At 36.4% G+C, this 26,307-nt stretch overlaps 4 protein-coding genes across 53 annotated transcripts in view; 3 read left to right on the top strand and 1 right to left on the bottom strand.

Annotated features, from left to right (window-relative positions):
- The first annotated feature begins 491 nt into the window (after window positions 1-491).
- On the top strand, window positions 492-2,862 carry LOC140757590 (uncharacterized). The gene is made up of 3 exons (XM_073093410.1): window positions 492-633; window positions 1,067-1,162; window positions 1,437-2,862. The coding sequence occupies exons 1-3, from the start codon at window positions 550-552 to the stop codon at window positions 2,538-2,540; spliced, it is 1,284 nt and encodes a 427-aa protein (XP_072949511.1). The 5' UTR covers window positions 492-549; the 3' UTR covers window positions 2,541-2,862.
- A 2,448-nt stretch (window positions 2,863-5,310) lies between these two features.
- On the top strand, window positions 5,311-6,548 carry LOC140757591 (mitochondrial ribosome-associated GTPase 2). Its single transcript, XM_073093412.1, has one exon. It carries the CDS (start codon window positions 5,387-5,389, stop codon window positions 6,494-6,496), a length of 1,110 nt encoding a protein of 369 aa, XP_072949513.1. The 5' UTR covers window positions 5,311-5,386; the 3' UTR covers window positions 6,497-6,548.
- A 20-nt stretch (window positions 6,549-6,568) lies between these two features.
- Window positions 6,569-17,968, bottom strand: dila (centrosomal protein dilatory). The gene is made up of 16 exons (XM_073093409.1): window positions 17,739-17,968; window positions 17,126-17,237; window positions 14,564-16,730; window positions 14,382-14,471; window positions 13,849-13,978; window positions 13,503-13,610; window positions 13,041-13,199; window positions 12,686-12,730; window positions 12,137-12,342; window positions 11,565-11,701; window positions 11,102-11,190; window positions 10,545-10,756; window positions 9,969-10,081; window positions 9,147-9,205; window positions 8,776-8,918; window positions 6,569-8,090 (listed from the first exon to the last, which is right to left on the bottom strand). The coding sequence occupies exons 1-16, from the start codon at window positions 17,865-17,867 to the stop codon at window positions 7,955-7,957; spliced, it is 4,035 nt and encodes a 1,344-aa protein (XP_072949510.1). The 5' UTR covers window positions 17,868-17,968; the 3' UTR covers window positions 6,569-7,954.
- A 273-nt stretch (window positions 17,969-18,241) lies between these two features.
- Window positions 18,242-26,307, top strand: part of LOC140757584 (uncharacterized) — a 43,966-nt gene continuing 35,900 nt past the window's right edge. For all 50 annotated transcript variants that reach the window (XM_073093356.1, XM_073093358.1, XM_073093391.1 and 47 more), the window contains exon 1: window positions 18,242-18,528. In XM_073093356.1, coding sequence (XP_072949457.1) covers window positions 18,510-18,528 — 19 coding nt within the window. In that variant the 5' untranslated portion in view covers window positions 18,242-18,509. The remainder of the gene's footprint in view (window positions 18,529-26,307) is intronic.

The following is a 26,307-nucleotide window of genomic DNA, read 5'->3' as shown; positions in this document are numbered from 1 at the left end:
TAAGTAAATATTTAACCACGCAGGTATTTAACACTAAATCCTTATTCTTCCTGTCAACATAACAGATAATTATTATGTAATTAAAATACCTAATAAATAATTTAAAATTTTTGTACGTTGCAAAATTTACAAAAATATTAAAGGTTACTTTGCAAGTTACTGTATACTCATAACTTATATTCATATTTTAAAATAAAAACATTAAAGTGATTATAAGCAAAAAAACAAGTATAATAAATTTCGCAACCCGGAATCGAACTCCACATATACACACTCAACAATACCCCAACAACAGGCGCCATTCACAACAGGTTCCCGCGATGAGCGAGACAGAACGAAAACAAAACATTCCGATACAGTTCCCAGCGTTCCAACCCTTACGTTAGACAGAGACGGCGAGTGTTTACCGTTTCGCTTCAAAGCAGGATGAATAGGGATGGAGGGCAATTTAAGTTTTGCTCTAACTCTATCCCGGTCAGTCCTGAATACGCTGTCGGAGGTGACACAGTGAGAACTTAGTGAAATTAGTTAAAAATTGTGAATTACGTGATGCCTTGCAGTGAAGATGATGACTCCCAAACTGGATTCATGTCTGAACCAGGTATCGGGCTATCAAAAGCGGAGTTGCGAAAGGTGATTATTTTTATGGAAAATTACGTGAAATTTGTGTTATGCAAATTATGTGAAAAATTAAAATCCCCTAAAAATTACCAAAGCACTAAATGACTGTTTAATTTTGAACAAGTGTTTTGATTTTAAATTTTAAAAAAAAATTTGTAAATTATATTTAATATACATAAAATTAAACACGTATTTTTTGTAATGAAATATGTAACAAAAATACATAAGTGAAAATGCAGAAGTTTTCATCCACCGGGATAGAACTAGTACATTTTCTGTATCAGTGCAATGCGCATGCGCAACATTGTCGCAAGTTATATTTTTTCAGAGGATTCAATAGATTTTTAATTTATTTCTATTAACACATTTCTAGCATATTTTTTTCTCCAATCAGTGATTTTATTTAAACATTTCCTATAATTTTACCTGTGATATTATTTTCTAGACTAACAAGCCTATAATGGAGAAGAAGAGGCGAGCTCGCATCAACAATTGCTTGAATGAGCTGAAAGATCTCCTGATGGACGCAATGGATAAAGACGTAAGTGTTATTTACGACTTTTTATACTTCTATTAGGACCTAGTTGTTAAAGTCGTAACTTTATTGTTGGTACACTCACGACCAGAATCTTATATGTATCTAGAAATAAACCTCGACGTCGACAGACTAAATAAAAATCTATAATATTACGCACAAAGGATATACGAAAAATATCTGCTATATATTTGACTGCACAGCTGTTGCTTCATTTGCACATAATATTATATTAAAGTACCTAAAATAAATATTTAAACAAATTTAATTATTGTTACAGCCAGCCAGACATTCCAAGCTCGAAAAGGCAGACATCCTCGAGTTAACAGTGAAGCATTTGCAAACATTACAACGGCAGCAGTTAGCCGCTGCAATCGCCGCTGACCCGGCCGTTCTCCATCGTTTCAAAGCGGGTTTCGGGGACTGCGCGGTCGAAGTCAGGAGGTACCTCTCTCGGCTGGCTAACGTGCCCACTGGCCTGCGTTACAGGCTAGGCAACCACCTCACTACCTGTCTGTCAGGAATGGATAGACTTCAACCAGCCGACTACCCACTGGTCCCGGATCCGTTACGACTAGACGACGAGCGACCGAGTGCGTTCCATTTCGTCAAATCTACAAGACCAACCAGCCCACCTTTAAGTCCTCTTTCCTGTGATTCAGCTTGTGATTCGTCCACGGAATTGGAAACTCCTCCGCGACCCGTTCAAACATTTCCTTTCCCAACGCCTCCGAGTCACTCTGCATCAGATCAAGACTCCAGTCCCGAGCAGAAAGCGACTGTATCATCAACAACCATATCTCCAGAGACACTCAAACAGGAGGCATTAAGAAACAAGAGATATATGGAACCCTTATCCATTGTTATCGACGTAGAAAATTATAAGATCGGCATTGATGCGTCTCCAAAGACCGCAGTCGACTACTCTATCCGACAGAAACTAAAACGACACACAGAACCTTTAGGACCTGCGTCAAAATACATACGGCTTGAGCCAGAAAGGAAAACTATTGTTTCTGAACGTATAAACATTGTTACTGTTCAAGAGAGAATAAGCCAACCGGAAATATTGACATCGAAGACGGAGCACGGAAAATCAGCCTTTAGAAGAATTCCTGAACGAATCCCCAGTTATCCAGAGCGAAAACTAACGATACCAGAAAGTATACCTTCAGTAGGCGAGAGGCCGCCGTTTCAGACCATTTTGGTGACACCATTACCAAGGACTGTGATAAGTCATACTGCTGAGTCCTTAGCTCAGTCTAGTTCAACAAAACCTGAAAGTCCAAAACGTGAAGTGAAAGACAAGGTTGAAGCAGATACAAGTTCAAAATCGCCGGTCCAGGGTCCTTCTAATAGTAATGAAATGTGGCGACCGTGGTGACGAAATTATATGTAGATCACTTTTATTGTTTTAACCATTTTTCAAGTAATGATAAACTATAAAGTTGAATTCTATTGTTTACTCCTTAGTACTTTAAAATTGTTATTAAAGTTGTCTACGTTTGGTGTGATAAAAGGTTTGTAAATAGTAAAATATATTATGATATATTTAAATGTATATGTCACATAATTTTATATAAATTGTTGTTGTACATTATGTGTACCTTCAGTATTATCTGCGTCCCATAGAGATATAGCTTTAAGGATTTACCTGTTCGGTATTTTATTGTTTTTATATAGAGTTAAAAAATATTTTAAATTTATTTGTGTTGTGTTGTCATTTTAAAACCATTTCTTAAACTCACGTCCATCTGCATATTTCAGGCATTATTTAATTATGTTAGTTACTGTACGAGTAAATGAGGTCATTAATAAAACAAATCTCATAATTAAACAAAATTTTATTGAAAATAAATTTGTACCGACATGATTAAGAATATTAAGAACTCAACTTTAAATATTCATTAAAACACGAGAAAGAGCTATAAATAAATTGACTGCTAGCTACTAACTACATACTAATAGTTAACAATTAAACAAAATAAATTATTTTACACTAGTTTTATTGGACGGAGATAATTTTAAGTTATACAAAGATAAGTTTAATATCATGTACGAACTTAAGCAGGTACGTTAAGCTACACAAAAGAAATACTATATTAAAACAATAATAATTTACTATGGTAATGCAATAAATACAAACTACGAATCAATTAAAAAAAACAATAAATTATTAAATACAAAAGTTTGGCCCATCTTTGGTATCTATTTCTTAATTTCTATTACGGTATGTAACTAGTAACATGATGTCTCTTTATGCGTAATAAAAGAAAGTCATAGTCTTATGGAGTCTACCACCATCAATGAAATGCTGCATCACTACATTTACAGACGGCCAGAAGCCGGTACGGGGCTTCGCAGACACGGTAATATATACTCCGACAAACTTTTATGTGCGTGTAGCGATTTTCAGGAACAGTCCGTTGTCGGATTCATGAGCGATTCAATGGGGATGATGACAGTGACTATAAATCACTGTAATTATGATTTGAAGTAATTGTATATGATATGCAAATTCTAAAATATATACTTATTTTTAGATAATTAGTAAGATTACTTTTATTTTTGTAAAAATAAATATATATATAAATAGGGAATATGCATGTGATTTAGATTTGCTTGTTATTTTTTTCCTTGGTACATTACGGTCCTGAAATTACATCTAAACCATTATTTTTTCTTTATTTCGTGTTAAATTGTTTAAAACTTTAATCAAAAATCGTAAATTATGCGCGCGAAATTCAAATTTGCAAAACGCATTCCCATTGGTCGAATCGAAAAATGACGTCACATAGCGTGTTACGATGTTTATCGGCGTCGATATTCAAACTGTTTGAGAGAAAAATTGTTTTTGTCTATATTCCTACAGTGTTATTTATTACCTAGTGCGATTTTTCTACATAGTATTATTAGGAATAATCAAGAACAATGATTGAAAGTAGTTTTGTCAAAGCACAATCGGACTATTTACCTAAAATATGCAAAATGAATAAACTGGTTTTTATGCATAGGTCAATTCGGAAATATTTAACTGATCATAACTTATTATGTTAATATTCTTTTTTTTATAATATAGGAGTAGCAGACGAGCATACAGTCCGCCCATGGACATATGTAATCAACCCCAGATAGGATTAGATATTCCCACCTAAGGTCGGCCACAGATGCGCCGCTACCCCTGAGAACTAAGCTGGAACGCCTCGGAAAAGTCTGTCTCCTACCACACCCTTCAAACCGGAACACAGCATCACCTAACACTGCTGTTATTAGGTAGAAATAGGTGTGGCGGTAGTGCCTCCGGAGTCGAACCACAAAGGGTTCTACCACCTTCAACCAAGCACCTATCTTCACCTATCTTTATAATATTATAATAGATTATAATGCATTTTGTGTGTTTCAAATGATAGTATTTGTTGTAGAAATCGATAAGTACCTAACGAAGTAGATGATCAATGCAATATTTTAAAATCATTTACCTAAAATCATTGTTTGTTACAGTAAATACAAATGTTAATGCGATTTTGGAGATACTATATCTGTTTCCTATAATCTTGCACCACATTTTTCGTATTTTCGCATCTTTTGCAAAAGAAAAAACACTATATAATGTATTTATAGTAGTGGTTTTGCACAATACTCTTGGAAATATTTAAAAAATGGTTATTTAGCCTTTCCCATGATGTAAATAGCGATGAAACCTGAAAACGTTTAATAATACCTTTATGTGCATACAGTTATCATCAATATTAATACAAATCACGCTACGTGACGTCATTCAAAGAGCGCGTTAAATGGCGGCGTTCAAATGTGTCAAATTTTATTGATACTTTAAATAATTTTTAAAAAAATATTTTAATCACTAATAAAATTGTTTATATTTTTTACTATGTTAAAACGATGTGATAAGTGGTTTAAAATAATAAAATAAAAATGTGCATATTCCCTATTCACATTTTCATTACATTTTTAACTTTTCCACTTTTTATTTTTGACAACATAGCAACATTATAATTGTTTCCCTGAAGAAAAAAAGGAAGACTAAACGAGTATATCTACAGTTTTTATCTGTGCTACATTTTGTCGTAGAAATGTCAAGTATGTCAATGTCATTGCAATTGATACTGATGTCAAATGTCAATTCTCAGTGTCAAATGTCAAATTATATTAAGTCGATATTCCTTATTATTATTGAACGTAAACATGAACATATAACCAAAAAATATAAAAATGCAGCTTATAAAACTATTCCGAGGTGTTCAGATCGCAACCAAGAACTTGAGTATCCGATGTTATTCCAATGATTACGTACCGAAAGCTTTAAGGAGTTTAAAAGCGAAATCTACGCGGAACACTGTTCAATTTTATATAGATTCTTATAGAGTGAGGACTGTAGGTGGTAATGGTGGTGACGGCTGTATTTCTTTCTTGAGCGCCTGGTGCAAGGACCACGCCGGACCGGACGGGGGCGACGGAGGGCATGGCGGTCATGTGATATTTCAAGCTTCCAACTCAAAGAAGAGTCTCAACCATATCAACTCGGTGATACAGGCGAAACATGGCGAGCGAGGCGACAACAAGGATTGCACCGGCAAGAACGCACAGCATATTGTCATACCAGTGCCTATAGGTACAATTATAAAAGATGACGCTGGTCGTGTCGTAGGTGATTTAAATTTGGAAGGCGCCATGTTTATCGCGTCACGGGGCGGCGCCGGCGGGCGCGGAAACAAGTTCTTCCTCACCGACACACAACAAGCTCCAGATATAGCTGAATATGGTGCTATTGGAGAGTCAAACTTCTACACTCTTGAAGTGCGCTCAATGGCACATTTAGGGCTGGCCGGCTTTCCAAATGCTGGGAAGAGTACATTGCTGCGAGCATTGACGAGAGCTAGGCCAACTGTAGCACCATATCCGTTCACAACTCTCAGACCACACATTGGCATGATACCGTATGATGACTATGAGCAAGTCGCTATTGCAGACTTACCCGGCTTGATACCAGGCTCACATAAAAATTATGGTTTGGGTATTCAGTTCCTTAAGCATACTGAAAGGTGTACGGGTCTTATTTTCCTTCTCGATGGCACCTCAGACCCGATTGAGCAGTACAACACCTTGATCTTTGAAATAGGACAATATAATCAAAATTTAACTAAAAGACCCAAATGTATAGTGATTAACAAAATCGATTTGCCCGAGGGGATGAAAAACTATGAGAAATTAAAAGGAGAAATGGATGTAATAGGAATATCGGCAAAAACTGGCAAGAATTTAGGAGAGCTATTAAAAGTTATTAGAATCATGTATGACAATGGAGAGAACAAGGAAATTTAAATGTTAATGTATTTATTAGTTTTATTAGCAATAAATAATTGATAAATTTAAACTTTATTTTCTTTGTTCTTAAAAATATATGCATCTGTAAACCTTTTGTATACAATTTATTTTATTCCTATGACAACAATGTTATATGAGCACTCTGAAAGGTGTTGATGTTAGAATAATGCTTTAATTATAAATGCTAATGTAACTGATTTGGATCAGTTACTGATTTGGACAAGTTCAGTGGTTACTTAAATTGAATACAGTACCTACTTAAAGTATTTTGGCTGCAGTTACTACTTAACATGCATGACATGTCCATAAATCTGCTTGCTTTAATATAAGTAATTGGTGTTGACTGAGTATTAGACAGTAGTAATCAATATAACGCTTGTAACACTCATCCCATAGCCCAAGACTACGATTCTTGCTATAGACCAATTTTTTTTAAAAAGATTTCTACCCCACCAGTATCAACAGGTACCTAAAACCCCTCATCTATCAGATGATGTAATTACAAGAATAGGCTATCTCAAAGGATATATTTGGTGGTAGAACCCTTAGTGCTTCGACTCCGGCGGCACCACCGCCACACCTATTTCTATCTAATAACAGCAGTGTTCGGCGCTGCTGTGTTCCGTTTTGAAGGGTGTGGTAAGGGAGACAGACTTTTCCGAGGCGTTCCAACTCAGTCCTCAGGGATAGCGGCGCATCTGTGCCCGACCTCAGGTAAGAATATCTAATCCTATCTGGGGTTCAGATGTCCATGGGCTGCAGTAGCCACTTACCATCAGGTGGACTGCTACTCCTATTTTATAAAAAAAATATATATATATCCTTGAATAAATCCAACAGTTCTGTGGCCCCCTACTATTCGTCAAAAGATGGCGCTACGAGTATTCAGAATCACGCTATCGAAGTTTTCTAAATATCTTGCAAATGTAGTGAACTTTTATTTTCCGAAATTAGTGTCGGAGCACGGCCGCTCCTCGGGCATGATCACCTAGCCCGGCGGGAGATCTCCCTTTGCCAAAATTCCAATAATAGATTAACCCAAAACCTTTTCAGGTACTTACTTGACAACAAAAAAAGTATTTATGTTTTAAAAAAATCGTAATACTTCCTGGGCTATCTACACAAAGGTGGCTTAATAATTATTTGCATTATTTTCAGACAGTTATAAGATATCTTGTGTCAAATAATTACAAATCTGCATCCCATGAGATGTCATACTATTATTATAGTCCGCGCCAAATTTCAAGTCCGCTCTGATGCGCGCAGGTGTCAGTCAGAGAGGCAATCCCGCGCTGTCTTCATCCCGCTATTATATACAATTTGCTATTGCGACGCGACTCGTTTCTATATTCCGCGCGGACTAGGAGCAGTTTGGCGCGGACTCTATCTATATTTCTTGTTCAGTTATTTCTTATATTGGCACCATTGGCACCTTTGGCTTGTACAATGCTTGTGTTACTTATGTTTCAAAAAATCCTTTCGCTGTTGTTGCAACTTCTGTTCCAGTAGTGTTATCTTCTCCTGGTACTTACCAGCTTCTCTTGTCAACGCCTGGATCGCAGAGTCCTTGCGGGCCACTGCTACCTTTACTCTGTATTGCAAGAAATAAATTTATATAATTATTTATGTATTATTTATTATAATGTTAAGTAGCAAATGGGCATGCAGTCCACTTCATTATAAATGGCAACAGCCATCAATGGGTACCTGTAATGAACCCTAAACAAGATTATAATTATTCCGATGTTGTGGGAGCAACACTGGGTTATGTGGGATTCTTACCAAACTGTAACCCTCCCGATGGCCGTTCTCGGCGCTACGTAGAGACCTCCGAAATCTCCAAAGAAATGCAACTTGAGTCCTCTTAGTGCGTTGCTCCGTTGGACTCCGCCCAGGTGAGCTTGGCGCTCGCCACATCATACGGTGTGTATGACGGTATGCGACCACGCATACCGACGACCTTCCCGGGGTCGCTGGTATTTTTTTTTTTATATAATATAAGAGTAGCAGACGAGCATGCAGTCCACCTGATGGTAAGTGGCTAGTGCCGCCCATGGACATCTGTAATCAACCCCAGATAGGATTAGATATCCCTACCTGAGGTCGGTCACAGATGCGCCGCTACCCCTGAGGACTAAGCTGGAACGCCTCGGAAAAGTCTGTCTCCCTTACCAAAAGGGTCGGGCAGTTCGAGCTCAAAGAGTACTGCCAATTTTACATATATTACAAAGCTCTTGTAAGTAGTATATGCTAGGTGATATAAAGAAACAACTCACTTGGCATAGAGCTGATGCATCTGTTCCTCGTGGGTCTTCTTCATATCTTCCATCTCCTTCTTCAGGGAGTCTACCTTAGAGCGCCAGGACTCCTCACAGCTAACTCTAGTTTCTTCAGCCCGAGTTTCTAATTGTATATTTTTCTAACAAACAAGAACATCATATTTAATTAAAAGTTGCTATTAAAATGCAGTTTTCTTCCAGAAGTGTGCGAGACAGTAAAGCTATAGATGTGTGTCATTCTATTAAGAATAGCTACATTTCGATTTAATGAATGAATTCTATGATCATTTAGATCGTCAATCATCAATATTATTGATGGATTGCTTGAGACACATCCATGTAAAAATAAAAATGGCCATCAAACTTACCTCCGTTAAAATTCTGTTCCTTGTCTCCAGCTGGCTTATTGTCACTTCCAACTCTGCACCTGAATAAATGTAAAGAAATATGTAAGTGTGTGTTTTTGAATGCGTTTCCTTTAATCTAATATGCAGCTAAATTGTAAACACCCTTTTAACCTTTTTTTTGTAAGATTGCAGTGGCAAAGCTGATGATCAGTGGTAACTACCACCCATGGACATTCCAATCAACCCCTGATGAGACAAGGGTACTACCAGAAGCCTATCATAGATGTGTTGTCACTTCTGAAGACTAATACGATCGTTGAATGTGAAACTCAGTCGGTATCTACATTCTTCTACACTTCCATTTTTGATTAACACCAAAGTTGTTAACGAAACACCAAATTTGTTTCAATGCAAAAATAGGTACTAACATAGGACAGGACAGGGCCAGATTTAGAGGTATAGAGGCCTTGGGGCAACAAAGGAGTGGAGGCCCCCTGGTCCCAAATTATTTTCCGAATAAAATGATCAATTTTTTCAGTTGAGTTTTTCAATAAATATTTTATTGTGAAACGCAGGTAGATTCTTCTAGTATTCATGTTTGTACAAAGTACTGTAGATAAAGGTAAAACAGCGAAAAAAATATCAAAGGAAAAGATATTTTTTTTTACTAGTGTTTACTAGTCGGAATTTAAAAAAATCCGACGTCCCTATTGTGGGGGCCCCTCTTTTGTGGAGGCTCCGGGGCTGCCGCCCCGGTTGCCCTCCCTTAAATCCGGCCCTGGGACAGAATTCCGAGGTGAGAAGAAAAGATAAAACCACTAAAAGTTATTTTTAGTATCTTACAGCGGTCCTCGGTTTGTCGGATCCTCGCCTGGGCGTCCTGGTACCGCTTGAGCGTCGCCTGCTCGGTCTCGCCGAGCTCTTTCAACTCTGCTTCGTACTGCTCTTTGTTTCTCCTGCGAGATTATAAAAAATATTTGTAGGTATATTATTGAATACATCACATTAATCATTCTAGACGTCATTGTATTCATAAAGCTTTGTAATCTTTATTTACTTTTGTAAAAAATTTTAACATCTTATTACCTCAAAAATCCCTCTATTGTCCCCTAAACGGTGGTTGAAACAATTTTCAATCAAATCACGATCACGATCAAAACATTCCAAACTACGTTTTAATTAGATGGATTTCTATTACTATCATTTATTTTTATTTTCATAAAACACCTATGAATTATGTATTGTATTGTAATTTGATAAATGTCACATATTTATTAAAATATAAAATTGTTCAATCTTAAAGTGAAAAGTGACGTGTGTTAAACAAATCCCTTCTATCGCAAGAAACACCTTACTTAAATCCAATTTTCTTTCTTTCTTACATGTGTATTCATTTCATACATCTTTTCCTTCACTCACCTCAAAGCCTCTTGCAGATCCTTCCGTCCCGCTTGCGCCTCCGCCTCCATGCTCTCTATCGCTTTCTCGATCTCCCTGTCCCGCTCCTGCTTGTGCTGTGCGGCTATCTCCGTCACTTTCTTCTTCAGTACCACCTGTTGCTCCGCTTCATAGTCCTTCTTGTACTGCTCGAATTCTTCTTCCATCTGCTTACTCTTTTGCCTTATTTGTTCCTGGTATGATGTAACATAAATTAATTTAACTTTCACATATTTTATGTTTATCATTTTGTATACTTTCATGGTTATGTTTCTTCTGAGTATTAATATTTTTACATAGCTTATTGCTTACAATTTTAAACGGGAAGTCATAATAAGGTGTTAAAAAGAGTGAAATATTTTTAACACAATACACATCTTTCAGGCCACGGCAGTATCCCGCCAAGTCAAGCAAAAAAGTTTGATTTGGCAGGCTTGGCATTCCTTTCTCGAAGCAGTTCAGGCCATTATACTATATGAAGATGAATTTGTCATTTACTGATGTAAAATAAGTTCAAATCGAGATATGTTTAATATTACCTCAAGCTTTTCCTTCTCCTTCAATATATCTTCTTCTAACCTGGACCGTTTCGTTTGTAACATTTTTTCTTGCTCCTCTTTCCATTTGTCTATAACAAGAGCTTAATGTTAATTTACAAGTAACATTAATTACTATGATAACATACCGGTATTAATAATTAGTGCATCTAATTTTGCCTTACAACGATCGGATTTGGGCGAATTTTGAAGATATTTTCTGATTCTAATAGGCAGAATGATGAAATTCAAAATTCGATCGACATTTGCCAAAAATCAAGATTCGTTAATTTGAATCTTTGGTAAATAAGTAAAAATCCATTGCTAATAATATACCATTGCTAATCCATTCCATTGCTAATAATGTACCTTACTTATTTGGTTTAGAAGTAAAAAAAAGTATTCAAACAAACAAATCAACCTATGTTTCGATCTTCTTTCTAACCTATATCTTTGTCTACATTACCGAGCTCCTGCCGATGTGCTTTCTCCTTGCCAGTGAGTTCAGCAGCAGCGCGATCGTTCTCGGCCCTCATATCCGCTATCAGCCGCGTCCTCTGCTCTTGGTATGTCAACTCCAGCTCCAGTATTTGCTTCTCTAGCCTGAAAGTTAGCAGAGTTAAATGAAGTAGTGACGTATGGTGAAGTACCAATATACATTTTACTTGAAAGCAAATATACATTTTATATAGGCTTGTACAGGCTATTGGTGAATGAGCACTGCCACTAATGGGTATATAGGCATCTGTGATAAACCTTAGGTAGAATTTGGATTGGCTTCTGAGGATGGCCTCAGAAGCTTTGACACATCTAAGGAATAAGGTGCAAAATCACGTATAAGTATTCAAAATCATCAAACTAGAATAATAATAAAATGCAGAACTATTTCTGTGGCAGTGGTGCTTCCAGATGCGAATCATCAAGAATTTTATCACTTTCAAACCAATTTTCTCTGCATCTTTTTTGTACTAATATGTGTGTAATATATACTATTCAATTAATTTCTTGTTCTACTGACTCTATCTCTTTCCCACTTACCTGGAGCTAGCTAGCTGCCTCTCCTTCACCAGCGCAGCCTCCTTCTCCTGTTCCAAGCTCCTCCTGAGCTCCTCCAACTCCGCGGCGTGTTTGGCGTTCGCGCGACCTATTTGTTCAGCGTGGAACATCTTTAGATCAGATATGTCTTTCTGTTGACGCTCGGCCATCTCACGGAGTTCTCCTTCGAGGCCTTTTACTGTTAGTTCCTGGAAATAAATTATTTTACGATTACCAATAACATCATAATTGGTAGAACCCTTTGTGGTTTGCACTCCGGCGGCACCACCGCCGCACCTACTTCTGCCTCATAACAGCAGTGTTAAACGCTGCTGTGTTCTGGTTTGATAAGGGAGACATACTTTTCAGAGGTGTTCCAACTTAGTCCTCAGGAGTAGCGGCGCATCTGTGACCATGATCTGTGGTGGACTGCATGCTCGTCTGCTGACCCTATATTATAAAAAATAAAAATAGTAGAACTTTCGATTTTAGGTTGCAAATTGACATTATCTTCATATACCACAGCTAAATGTTTAAATGTTTCTTACTTACTTTTATTTTTTCAGCTTTCTGACGGACCCAGCGTTGCCTTGCAACCTAAAAATAAACAAGAGTGGTAGTGGTAATACTGATATTAATATTTTAAAATAACCTAACCTAACCTCACCTTCATCTATATTTCATCATTATAAAAAGTATGAAATTTATATCTGCTCGAAACCTGAATAGGTTTGCTCAGTGATACAATATTGGGTTGATGGTAATACATTAAGGTGGTAGAACACACTGTGGTTCGACTCTGGCGACACCACCGCAATACCTATTTCTGCCTAATAACAGCAGTGTTAAGCGTTACTTACTTAGGTGTACTGCATGCTCGTCTGCTACTGCTATATTATAACAATACCTGTTGTGCTGCCGCCATCTTGTCGTGTTGGTTCCGTAGCTCCAGCTTGTAGCGGTCTTCGAGCGCCTGTGCAGAACGCTTCCATCTCTCCTCCAGAGATCGACGTTCGTCTACCAATTGTTCTATGCGGTGGTTAAGGGTTTTCTTGTCGTTGATCAGCTGCGAATAGTTTATTATGGCTATGTCAAAAGTGGGAAAATTTCGGGTGGTTTGCCTTTGGTTTCAATACAATATTGTGATTATTTTTATAGCATCAACATTTAGCACTGGTGTGTTCTGGGTTGACTGTGATTACGTATAAATATGTGTTTTCCAAGTGAATTCTGGACCTATTTGTATTTGGTAAATAGCATCGATAAGTACCAGTGAACAGCCAATATCAGGTAAACTACAAACCCATTTACTACTTCTAGCATATATAAAATGTGCAGACAAAAAACAATGATTGAACAAACAACTCACCTGATCAATGAAGTTCTGATGTCTTTTGATGGTTTCCTCGCACTCTTGTTTCACTTTCGCTATGTTGCGATTAGATTGCTTTTCCAAGTTGCTCACTTTGTTTATCATCTGAAACATTTTAAATTTATAGTGTCACTTCTCCTTCAGAGCTTTATCTTTTGCTATAAGATCTATTTTAAGACAAATATTATCAAGTCTTTAAAAGTACCTTAAAGAGTCCTCTTATTATAATAGTAAAAAGAAGCACCAGCTTCTTGAGAAATGACGTCACATATCCAGTCTTTTATATTGCTCCAAAGTTCAATTTGATATAAACAAATAATAAAAGTTGATATGATTTAGATACCTGTTCCTTATGATTGGTGAGGCTCTCCTGCAACAATGCGATGCAGCAGGAGCGCTCCTCCAGCTGAAGGGAAGCTGTGACTAGCCTTTGTGCTAACTCTGTCTGCGGTAGCTTTAACAGTGCTTCGAGCCTGTCGTACAAGAAGTTACAAAATGACATTTACATTAGAACCATTTCATTTTTGCAATTAAATTTATCATCATTACTGCCCCACTGCGGGGCACGAGTCTACTGTCAGAATGAGAAGGATTAGGCCATATCATCTGCGCTGGCCAAGTGCGTATCTTCACATACCTTTTGAAAACTTTTTTTAAGATTTCTCTGGTATGCAGATTTCCTCACGATATTTTCATTTACCGTTTAACAAATGATAATTAATTTCTAATACGCACATAAATTTGAAAAGTTAGAGGTGCGTTCCTAGGACTTCAACCCCGGACCCCTCGATCAAGTGGTCGAGTTTCTTGGGTATTAATTTCTGAAATAACATCTACAGGAATGTTTTAACTAATAAACAAATAATAATGACTTACTTCGGAATATTTTGTGGCGTAGTGCTAGTAACTACCGATAAAGCATCATTAGCGCTTTGCTCCACTTTTTCGAGGAACTCAAATATTTCCCTAGAACATAAAACAGTGCGATCTGTTAATAATAACTTCACTTGAAGGACAGAAAATTTAAATGATTTTAAAGTTCAGGTTAGATTACTTACATGAAGTTATCTTTAGGCGATGTGTTCCTTTCTTCTTCCTTAAGTTCAGATGTAGCAGTATTGATGTTAGATGCTGTGACCACTGGGCCATCTCCATAACTTTCTATCTCTTTCAACATTGAATATATATCTAGTACAGTCGACTTTGTATTCAATTCTGTTGCTTTCGGTACAATTGCCTTTACCGGAGACGGAGGTTTTGGTGTGGGATTCGATTTTATTTCAGCAAATTGGTCATCATTTATATCAGTATTTCTGTCAGAAGATTTTGGATGAGATTCGAGTGGTTCTTCCACAAGTGACTCTATTTTATCTAATTCTAGAATTCTGGGCGAAGGAGCGGATAGTGACATCCACGAATCAATGTCTTTATCATTTTGAACGCTCTCTATTCTGGCGCTAAGAGGAGCTCGCATGCTGAAGGCATTCTTTTGTGGCTGTGTTTGGTTGCGTATATTAACAGGCACATTACCTTTAGCAACTGTGTTCTTGTTGGCACGATTATTCCAATCCTGTTTATAATTTGGGTTCTCTTCCATTTTCGATGTAGGTTTGTTAACTTTTCGCTCATTTCGTCTTAGATTTTTAAAAGTATTGTCCTTAGCATAATCGCTCTTTACTTTTAAGTAGTTTTGTATCAGTTCTTTAGTCGTTACTTTCGATATGTCTTTTTTAGTATTCCCTAAAGCGTTTTTGTCATTTAAAGTCATATCGTCACTTGTATTTGTACTTTCCTGGGAATTATCACTTAGATCTTGTTTATGTTCAGTGAAAACATAAGAATGCTCTTCAAACATCTTATCAATATTTAGAGGGGTTGGGGAGATGGCATCTGTTTTAATATCTTTGATTGTAAGATCGTGTAAGTTATCAATAGCCTTTAACTCGTTTTTATAATCCTCAATTACTTTTGACGTGTAGGCTTTAGTGCTGCTGTTTACAAGATAAGAAGGGTATTGCAAATTGTCATCATCAAGCTGGTTTTTGGTGGAATTAGCAAATTCACTTATACCGGGGATTTGAATGTCACTTTTAACTGGAGTATTTTGTGGAGGGATTGGTTTGTCTTCCTTTCTTATGAAGAAATCTTTGTATAGCAAACGACTATGATTCAAAGGTTCCACCCATTTCTTATCGGAAGGATGAATGTTACTGTAGCTTTTATCATTGCTATTTGAAGAAACACTGTCTAAACTTTTGGGTTGATCTGTGATTTTTTCTTGCGAGTTAGATTTGCGCAGAAACGATGTGGATGGGAGAGAATAGTTTTGAATAAAGGACTTATCTTCTTTTAATCCACTCTCAGTATACCCGGAATCTTTAGATGAAGCATCAGTAAGAATCAGTGTGCTAGACATTTTTGGTTGATAGAAACTAGATGTGTTAGCTTGAAACTCAGAATAAAATTTACTATAATTTTGCGTCTCATTCACAAAAGGCCTTGAATTTTTGCCAAAATCATCAGTTTGTATATTTTCGACATAGGTTTTCAAAGCTGCCTCACCATCTTTGTTGCTCGTTAGTTCCTTGGCACTCTGTACATCTACTAGAGAATTCTCAGGAGTGAGACTAATCATGTTATGAGACGGAATGCTTTCTAAATCTTGAGTAGATTCCTCTTCAACTAAAGAGAGTTGTTGCTTAGTCATTGATAAGCGGCGGGCGTAGTTATCTATAACTCTTTCAACATCTGAATTATCATTTTTCGGTCCAAAGGATACCCGACCTGTGAGACCATCGCCAACTTTACTGGCATCTTCAAATGGAATGAAGTAAGACTCACAGGAACGATTCTTGAAGGTAGGGGAGGGACTACGCTGATCAAACATAGCTCTACTTCTAGAAGGAGATGGTGTTCTTGAAGATCTTTCAGTTATTTTAATTTCTAAGCCATAATCATGATTTGCATCTTCATTTATTGTGTTGTCCATGCCTCTACGACCCTTCTTTGCTATATTCTTGTACTTTAAATGATTCCTAGGATTTGCAGTCCTACCTTTAGGTCCGGATTGGGCCTTTGCTTTTATTTTAGTTCCTAGACTTATGAAAGTGTCTTCTGAACCATAGTCAGATGCATTACTACATATTTCCTTACTGTTTCTTGGCAATTGGTTAACAGTAAGTAGCTTTTCAGTAGGTGGTAGAATTCTTACAGTTGTAGGAGAATCTGGAATAAAAAAAGCACAATTACATAATTACATAAATGCTGCAATATTAGGACTGTGATCAGAAGTATATAAGTCTACCATCATTTCTGTCTTAAGAGAAAAATATATGCAGTCCTGATTCATAGGGCTATATTAGGTTTTAAATTTTACCTTCAAAGGTCAAATCAAATGCATCTTTGCACATATTTTATTAGGAGTATATTAAACATATCTCCATGTGACAGTGATTAAATAAAATTAAGTGAATTGCAGTGTGTTTGCTGATCTTATTTCATTAGAATAAACAAGAAAATTATTTTAAATTATTGTAATTTTGCAAATGTTATGTAATGCCATCCCATTTTTTTTGATTTCTTTGCAATAAAGGATACTTGTATAGCTAATGATATCTTACTATTATAAGACTGCAGTAAGTCAGCACTGAAGGACTTTAAGAAGCTCCTGGTAGAAGGGCCCCGATCCTTGGTATCTGCAGAGAAGGGCCTTTTGAATCTCTCCTGATTTTCCTGTAACATTTTATCATAATATTACTTTAAATAAATAGATAATTTATAATAAATTTGACATAATTGATAAATCACTGACATCAGCTGTGATTGGCACAAACCGGCAACATAAAAACTTGTTTTTTTAAATGTTTTTATATTTTGACATGTATATAAAACCTAATATTCACAGCTACGCCCAACTTTTCTGTTTCTACTACTTGTAAAGATTAAATCTTCGATTTTAAGCTTTTTAGCTCATTATATTTAAGCCAATTATTACACATTAACTAATGACGAATCAATGATAAAATTAAGTTACCATAGTGATGTTACACACTAATTAAGATTATGGATTCCTTTTTATTTACAAAATTATTTAATTAAAGTAACAGAAAATGAGGATATTCTAAATAAAAGTAAGAACCGGAGGCTTCATATTACACTGAGCACTATTTACTACAAATTTCTTGATTAGAGTATTCTGTTATTGAATAAAATATTAAAATTGAATGTATTTACCGGCGTTATTGAGTTTTGTAAGGCTGAACGTGGACGATTTCGATTTCGTCTATCTTCCTTCCTCTTACTTCGGTACGAAAGATTAACAGGAGAGCCGAGTAGCCGAAAATTAGCGTTGTCTTTCGACATTCCTGCATCTGTAGCCAAAACTATGGAGCATATCGCCACTTGAATCAAGGAATAACAAATCGTATTATTGACATTTTATGAAAATTGTTTGTATTGTCGTTGCTAGGCAACAAGGTCTTACTCTCCACAGATTATGTAGGTTAATACTATAGAACTCTATTTTACCGAGTGTGAAGCGGCCTTAATGGTGTTTGAAATATATATTCTTGTTATTCCTGTTTTAATCTATAGAGTCATGTTTTAAAATGCCAATAAGTATAGGTTTTAAAATGTTACATTTACATTTAGAGTTATAAAACCTTGGAAGGTGTTGCCACATACCTAAATAATCAACAGCAATAACGAAACGCTGTTAGAGCCAAAGTCGCCCAAAGTGATGACGTCATAGATAAAAATACGCCGATTACATTGGCCAATGCGTTTCTATTCACCGAATCAGCTTCAAGAAAAACAGTTTTCGCTGGAAATCGGATTCCTACGGTTCTCTCTTGTGTTTCGCGAAGCGTTCTCATTATTTTGATTTGAAGGTTGCATTAATCGGTGACTCTGTCAACGTAATTCGTTATTTTAAGTCTGCGCAAAGTTTATAATTAGTGAATTAAAACTTTGTGTTTAGAGTGGTTTTATTTTTAAACAGTAAAAATGTTCAGCGGAATCGCAGGTGAGGCAAGAGTTTTTTTTTTTTTATTTATAATTTATTATTTTTTATGTAATGTTTAAAAACAAAAGGTACTGGATTTTAAAAGTAAGTAAAAAGGCAAGTATGTACCACTTTTTTAGAATTAGATTTTATACCATGTACTCGTAGTTGCATTAAATTCATAGGTATGTAATGTTACGAATTTCACTGCTTTGATTTTTATCGTTTAAATATATTATAATAAAGTTGGTAAGTATTAGATGGATTCCATTCATAGATGCTGTAAAATACATATAGGTGCTAATAGATTTTGTAAAAAAAAAGTCATAAAACACATTTTATTATCCTTTAAATCTAAGTCTCCATCATTTTATATCGTATATCGAAAATTTGTAAGCTAATAAAAAATATAAATATCTTTTACTTTGTATATACTTATCGTAATTCTTTATGATCAAGCGCTGCGTAGGTTGGTCCCACAAAATAAAAAAATCTGCATTTACACAGTATATAATTATATATACGCAATACGCACTATACAATGCAGCAATGCAGTCATGTCATGCGGATATGAAAGTCTTTGGCCACTGGTTCTATTCGGGTACAGAGCCACAGACTACTTAGGAAGTTAGGGATACGACACAGTAGCAAGAGCAAGACGGGACTTCATACCGCCGCGTCTGCGTTTGCAATATGGGGGTGGGTAGGGATTATTCGGGTCTCGAGGGTACCCTCTTTGCCCGGGCAAATTCTCAAGGGGGTAAATACCCCCCGGATTTTTTAATATTCTTTCATAATAATATAATATTATTAATAATATCATAATATAATGAGACAACATTAAAATTTTACCAACCCCGCTGTTTAGCGGGGGGTACGGGACTCTGTCAAATTACCAAGCTGGCAGTCCCCCTCCTGATGGTCAGAGGCAGGAACCAACCCTGGGAGCTCCCGCGGAAGCGGCCGCTCCTCAGGTGGTCGATCGTGAAGGGGCGCGAACCCCTGTAGGTGGGAGTGTGGTCCGGCCTTAGCCCGCTCGTACATCGAGCGAGCGAGGCGGACCACGAACTCCTCCACGGACTGCATTTTAAGGTCGCGCTCCAACACGTCGTTCCTGACGTAGCGACCAGCCCCCACGATCACTCGCAAGGCCAGGTTCTGCTGCGCCTGGAGACGCTGCCGGTTCGACCTAGAGACCAACGCGTATCATCCCGGTGCCGCGTAGGTGAACGACACAGTGCGGGTGTTACACAACCCTAACCCGCAAACTGCATTGACATCCTAAACCCACAAACTGCGTCGGAATCCCTTATCTGCAGTTACAATTGTAACTTCGATATCTAATATTACGTGAAAAAATCTAGCTATAGAAAATACGTGCATCGTCAAATTTCAATTTCAACAAAACTCTACCCCACTCCATAATGGTTACGTTAACATTGACTTAATTATTTAAACTTCTAAATGTGGAAGCATAACCATCCAGTCATCCCCAGAATCCCATGTCATCATGTCATCAAAAATAAGCGAGTCTTGTTATAAGTAACTAAGTTATTTCTGAATTAACGCTTGATACAGTTTTTAGCATTTGAAAAGGGTTACATCAGTCTTACGATGCACTTATGTGTATGACGCAACTACAAGAAATTTTTGACCTAAAACAGCCTTTAAAAAATACGCGAATCTGGCAGCACACCAATGTCAACTTAATTTAAAAAAAAACACCAAATGCGAGAAAATTAAATGCGTAATTTAACCTCAATTAGAACCGACGACTATAATTTAATGCAGTATTTTTGATGCAGTTTTATGTGACATTTCTGTAAGAGGTCAATGCGGTTGTTACGCAATCGGGCTAATGGCTGTGTGCCTTTAGTATGCGCAGCGGTTTTGCAGCAAGAATAGATGTGGGCGTGGTACCTCTACAGCGGAAAACTCGAATTTAGCCTTTAACAGTAAAATTTAATACCGTTTGCAATATTAAAAAATTAAATCGATGTGGCAATTTTAGTTTAATGCTATCGTTGCTTCCAGATAGTAATTCCGTAAAATTATAAACTACGCCAAAACAAACATTTCGCCGAAAATTTGTTTAATACGGATCTCATTAATAAGCAAGGGATTCATTTCTTCATTAAAGACTAGAAGAAATTGCTACTACCTATGTTTTCAAGAATGTTGAATGATTCATAAATTAATAATTATTTCGTTACTTAAATAAAGATAGGGATGCTTTTGCAATACAATTTATCCAATGCAGGGAATGCGACAGGATAATGCGGTTATTGCGCAACTACATCTCTACATCTCTATACTTTGTACTCAAAATATTTCTGGTTGTATTACTCATTTTATGATTCACTTCTTTATTTAAATGATGTCAGTTGAAATCGGAATCTTAGACGCATTAGTGACGAGTGTTAAATCATAGTAAGCTACTAAGTTAATATTTATTTTCCTACGTATTACGTAAATAAAAAATGAATTTATTCAGTTGCTTAGATCGAATGAAAAGTAGAGGCAATGAATACTAACCACTTAAGAATAATGTATTGCAAATACACAATATGTATTGTAGTTACTGCATACGCAAAATCGTTTCTATACCACGGCTCTTATCATAATTACTACTTTAAAACTACTCTAGCCTACTTGATCTTAATACAATGTGTTTTTTCTGTAAATTATATTCATACTTAATACAATTTAGTAGCCATAAAGAATACCTACGGCATAGTAAATAAAGAGTGTTCGAGTATTGAATACGTATCACGAGTCACGACATATATTCGCATTTTGCATATTAAAACAAATGAGGTGTTAATATTGTTTTCAACATTTTTTCATGCATTTCCATTGTTATTCTTATATTGTATTGAAGATATAAATGCTCTAAACGTGTAGTTTTCTCAGTTCTAACGTCGACGAAATAGGAAAGTTATAAAACTACAGCTGTCCTGCAGTTGTTGCACTCATAAATATGTCCCACTCATAAATATATATAATATGTAATACGAAGTAATCCAAATGTATGGTTGTAATTTCAGAGTCAACTTATAATGTGCAGATTATTTCTTCTACACAACCCATTGAGTTATAATGTACTACGTACGTAGTACATTATAACTCAATGACACAACCCTGTTATTCTTACTATGTAGACAATTCTCTACTAACCATCACTAGAGTATCGTGGTAGAGTTTACGTATCGTGGTAGAGAACGTATTCCTGAAATAAAATAGATAAGTGCGTTTACGTAAAACAATAGTTGAAATAGAATAACGAGGTCACACGAGACGACCGCCTCGACCGTGGACCGTGGACAGGACAGAGCCCGTGATAGCTGGATAACGAATGTTTTGAAATACTCGGTAATGAGTTTATTATCAAGTGACCATTTAGTTTTATGACTCATAGGCTGACAGCTTCGAGAATGCGCTTGTCTTGTGTTCATTGCAGTTTATTATATGATTAATGAGATGAAACAACGTGTGGGTTTATGAATGCAGTCCACTTGATGGTATGTGGTTTATAGTCTATGGGTATGAACTATGAGTGACCGTAAATATCACAGAATTCCTGTCTAAAACTGATTACAAATACAATTGTATACTTCTTAAAGTGGAATGCCTCATGTATCATACCTATATTGTACAATACTTTAAAAGTAAAGTCCGTCAACGAGACAGATTATGAATGAATTTGTAGATGGGCTTTGAACGAGTCGACGTTCGCTGCTTTTTTAATCTGTCGTAATTGTCGTAAATATACCTATGTAATGAGTAGTAGAATTTCAGGGGTAAACAACACGACCTTTTGCTGTTTTCATAATGTATGCAAATACTAATATTTACATACAATAAGTACTAACAAATATTACACTGTATAAAGCACGTTATAATATGTATACAACTACTGCATTGGCGTTTGTACTGCGGCTTTAGGGTACACTTTATCCAGAAATTGAGAACCAAAAACAGCAGAAACTCCATCATTCGTAGGTCAAAGGAAGGTCAGTTAAGTGTAATTTATAGGAGGCCTAAACCTAAACCTTTCCAAAAATAAACCTGTAAAGGATAAATTACGACGTTCAAATTCAAATCATTTACTTGCCAGAACACAGTTATTACACAGATATTATGTACAATTGTACATACTATAGTCCAGTGTGTTCTCCTGTATTAGGTTTGCAAAATACATTTTTTTTTATAAATTAAAATTATTGACTAATTAAATTATGAAAACAGAATGGCATTATAATTTTATTCCTTTAAATATAAGGATTTTTTTGCGGTAATCAATAAACACACTAAATTGTCGGTAAACTACGCAGTACATAATATTAGTTTAAATTCGACAAAGTTGTTTAAAGGCGCTAAAACCGCTAAATACCTACATAGTACCTATCGTCCGAGTCACGTCCAATTCTCATTTAGTGTTCGAGCCAAGAATATAAATCGTAAAGCATGTGTGTTTGAGAACATTGTGAGTCGTTTATTTATAGAGCTGCACATTCGTTTTGGGAAAAGTTTGATTGTGTGCTTAAACCTGAATTTGGAATGCAAAATGAATCAGCAAAGTATTGTGACACTATCAGTTCATTATTGACCCACTGCGCAAAAGTAGTTCACACATGTTTTTTAACAATTCAGGCTTCTAGGTTTCCTTCAAAGTTGTCCTTCGTAATGCTTAAAACAGTAGGTACATTCATTAAAATATAAACAGCAAATTGAAAACCTCCTAGGTACCCTTGGAAAATCGGTCATTTTAATATAAAATTAATACCGTTCAACATTGACTCATGCGAGATTCTGCTTTGTAGAGCGCAAAATGCAATCGCCATATTTATTATTATGGATGTCCATATGCGCGTAATTCGTGAATACTACGCAATTGGATAGAATTTCGTATGTTTCAAATCAAAATATTTCCTTCAAAGTGGATTCTTTACTACTTGAACGTCAACAAACTAAAATAGAATTTGTTTGAGAGGCCACAACCTTTTCGGTTTCTACTTAAGAACATTTTTATGTGCGATTTTTGGAATAGTAAAGCTTATCATTGTTAAGGATATTGACCAGTTTATCGATAATTACTTGTCCAGTAGATGTGACTGCGTCTTGCTCATAAATAAAATATTTAGTACACACCTTATAGAGACCTTACACCATACAATTTAACTACGCAGTCATGTATGCGGAAGCCCGATCGATATGCTGACATCATCTTGCAAATAGGTCCACTTCGTATGAAATTAAAATTGGAATTGTTTGTTATTGCGAATTCGAGTGGAATAAAATTATATATGCAAAAATTTGTATGACGGCCAAAAATAATATAGATTCTCTAAACTATGTTCAAGTCTTCATTGTATCAGATCACGTGCGTTATTCATCATCGTTCTCATCATTAACCATTACTATCCGACTGCTGGGTAGACGTCTCTTTTCAGAAAGAACTTTTTCTTATGAACTTTTATCTTATATGCCGCTTTCCTCACCATGTTTTTTCCTTTACCGTTAAAGCAGGTGCTAAATTATTTCTAATATGCGCGTAGTTAAAAAATCAGATGCATTTCTCAGATTCAGATCTCGGACCGCTCGATTGAGATGCCTAGGATCAAGCACTAGGCTATCGCTGCTATTCGAGACCACACAGAAATTATTTATTTACAAAACAATGTTACCTATGCATCGTTGTAGTACAAGCCAACTAAATTGTAAATAGATGGTAATTACTCTGACGGTCATCTGCGTAAAATTTTATTAGCGAACACAACGATCGTGTAGGCGTCGAAACACGCCGAGTGCTCGTGCACTGCTCGCCCTGAGGTCAGGGCTGGCCCATTCACCGGTATTATTCCACACAAGATTCCTTTCGCGACTCTGGGTGCATCCCTCTAAAAGGATTTGCGTTTTTTACCTATGCTAGCTTCAGCAACTTGATCAGAGATGGCGCTACACGACCTTCACAAATCACGCTATCGAAGTTTTTTAAAACATTTAGCTAGCATAACTTACAACTTTCAAAGTAAGCCTCGCGAAGTATAACCACTTTTCAGGGAGTACTTAGCTCGATGGGAAATCTTTTTTAGAAAAAAGTAGTACGCATAATAATGGAAATATTCAAACCATTGTTTTTTAGTTATATTTTCCGTACTATTGTTTAGTAGCGCGTAACTTCTGACCTTTATTAGTTCACATATCATAACACACATGACTCATCTGTAATCTATGAAAACTACAATGATTAATACCCTAATTAACTAAAATATAAAAACACGTTAAGATAATATTACGTACGTTTTTATCTAAATGTGTTTATAGGTATATTTTTTCCATTCTCATTATTATATCATCGGTATAAAGGTAATCTGTTTGTGCATATAAAGGTGAATAAGTCACAATAATAAGTATGTCATTTTATGATAAATAACTGCATTTGGGCCTTTTTTTTTTTTTTTTTTTTGTTCACGAGGGGGAAACCTTCAAAAGGTACCCGGCGCCGTGGGAGCGACGCAGGGTTATGTGGGATTTACCGCACTAAAACCCCCCCGGTGGCCGTCCTCAGCGCTGCGTAGAGGACTCCGGGATCTCCAAAGGAACGCAACCGGAGTCCTCTTAGCGCGTTGCCCCGTCGGGCTCTGCCCAGGTGAGCTTGACGCTCGCCACACCATCTGGTGCGTACGACGGTATGCGACCACACGTACCGCCGCCCTTCCCGGGGTCGCTTACCGAGCGGTTCGAGCTCCCACACTTACCGCCCGCAACCCCGGAAGCCCCCTTTTAGTCGCCTCTTACGACAGGCAGGGGATACCGTAGCCCTATTCTGGTCCCGAAACTACAGGGACAAACTGCATTTGGGCCTAGAGACTTGTTTGTTTCACCTAAAACCGTTGTTTTAAAATTCAAAGCAGAGGTATTTTATTAAAAACTTGAGCCTACATATATATGGAAAATTTATTTTATTTTTTAAGGTTCCGTATTCAAAGGGTAAGACCGCGACCCTTTGTATTATTAAGCCTCCGCTGTTTATCTGTCCGTCTGTCATAGAGCTTTATCTCTTTAACCGTAATAGATATACCTGTACCTGCTTGAATATTTTATATATTATGTAGTTACTATGATAAGTGATAACAAATACTATAAATGCTATTTTAATATATAGTTTTAAATATTATTTATATCGATACAGAACCCTGTGTGCGACATCAACTCTCACTTTATTAACAGTGTAAAATTTTTGACATTACCTGGTATTGTTGATCGAAGATTATTTTAGGAGCAAATTTTTGGAGATACTTACATAGAGTAACTATATATGTAAGTATTACATACTTTATTTGTTTACAAACAAACGATGCACGTTTAGTTAGATGCTAATACAATTTGTAGACGTCTAATTAATGAGTTTAAATTATGAGTCACGATCACGAACAATGGCAACTTTGTCCAGTAGACAGCATAATTATGATTAGGCAATCCTTGAATATTGCCTAATATAAAATGAGGCACGTGGGAATCTTTTAGCTAAAACATTGAAAATAACAGCGTATTGTGACATCCAAAATACTGGAATTAATTTGGTACTGTACCTCCTTGTTTGTAAAACAATAGTTAAAAGTATTTGCTGATTATATAAATTTAGCAAATGCAAATAAGTATTTTATTTGACATAATTCCGAGAGTTCAATTAAGAATTTCCTAGGAAGGAAGTTCCTAGGAATTTTCCGTTCAATTCCTCTACGCAAACGGATATCTACGAATGTTATCCCGCCAAAAACAAAGGTGATAATAAAT

The sequence above is a fragment of the Epargyreus clarus genome, unplaced genomic scaffold (assembly GCF_041222505.1).
Source record: "Epargyreus clarus isolate Ecla_fem2 unplaced genomic scaffold, WU_Ecla_fem_2.2 ptg000004l, whole genome shotgun sequence".
Taxonomy (NCBI): Eukaryota; Metazoa; Arthropoda; class Insecta; order Lepidoptera; family Hesperiidae; genus Epargyreus; species Epargyreus clarus.
This window is presented reverse-complemented; position numbering and strand designations above follow the sequence as displayed.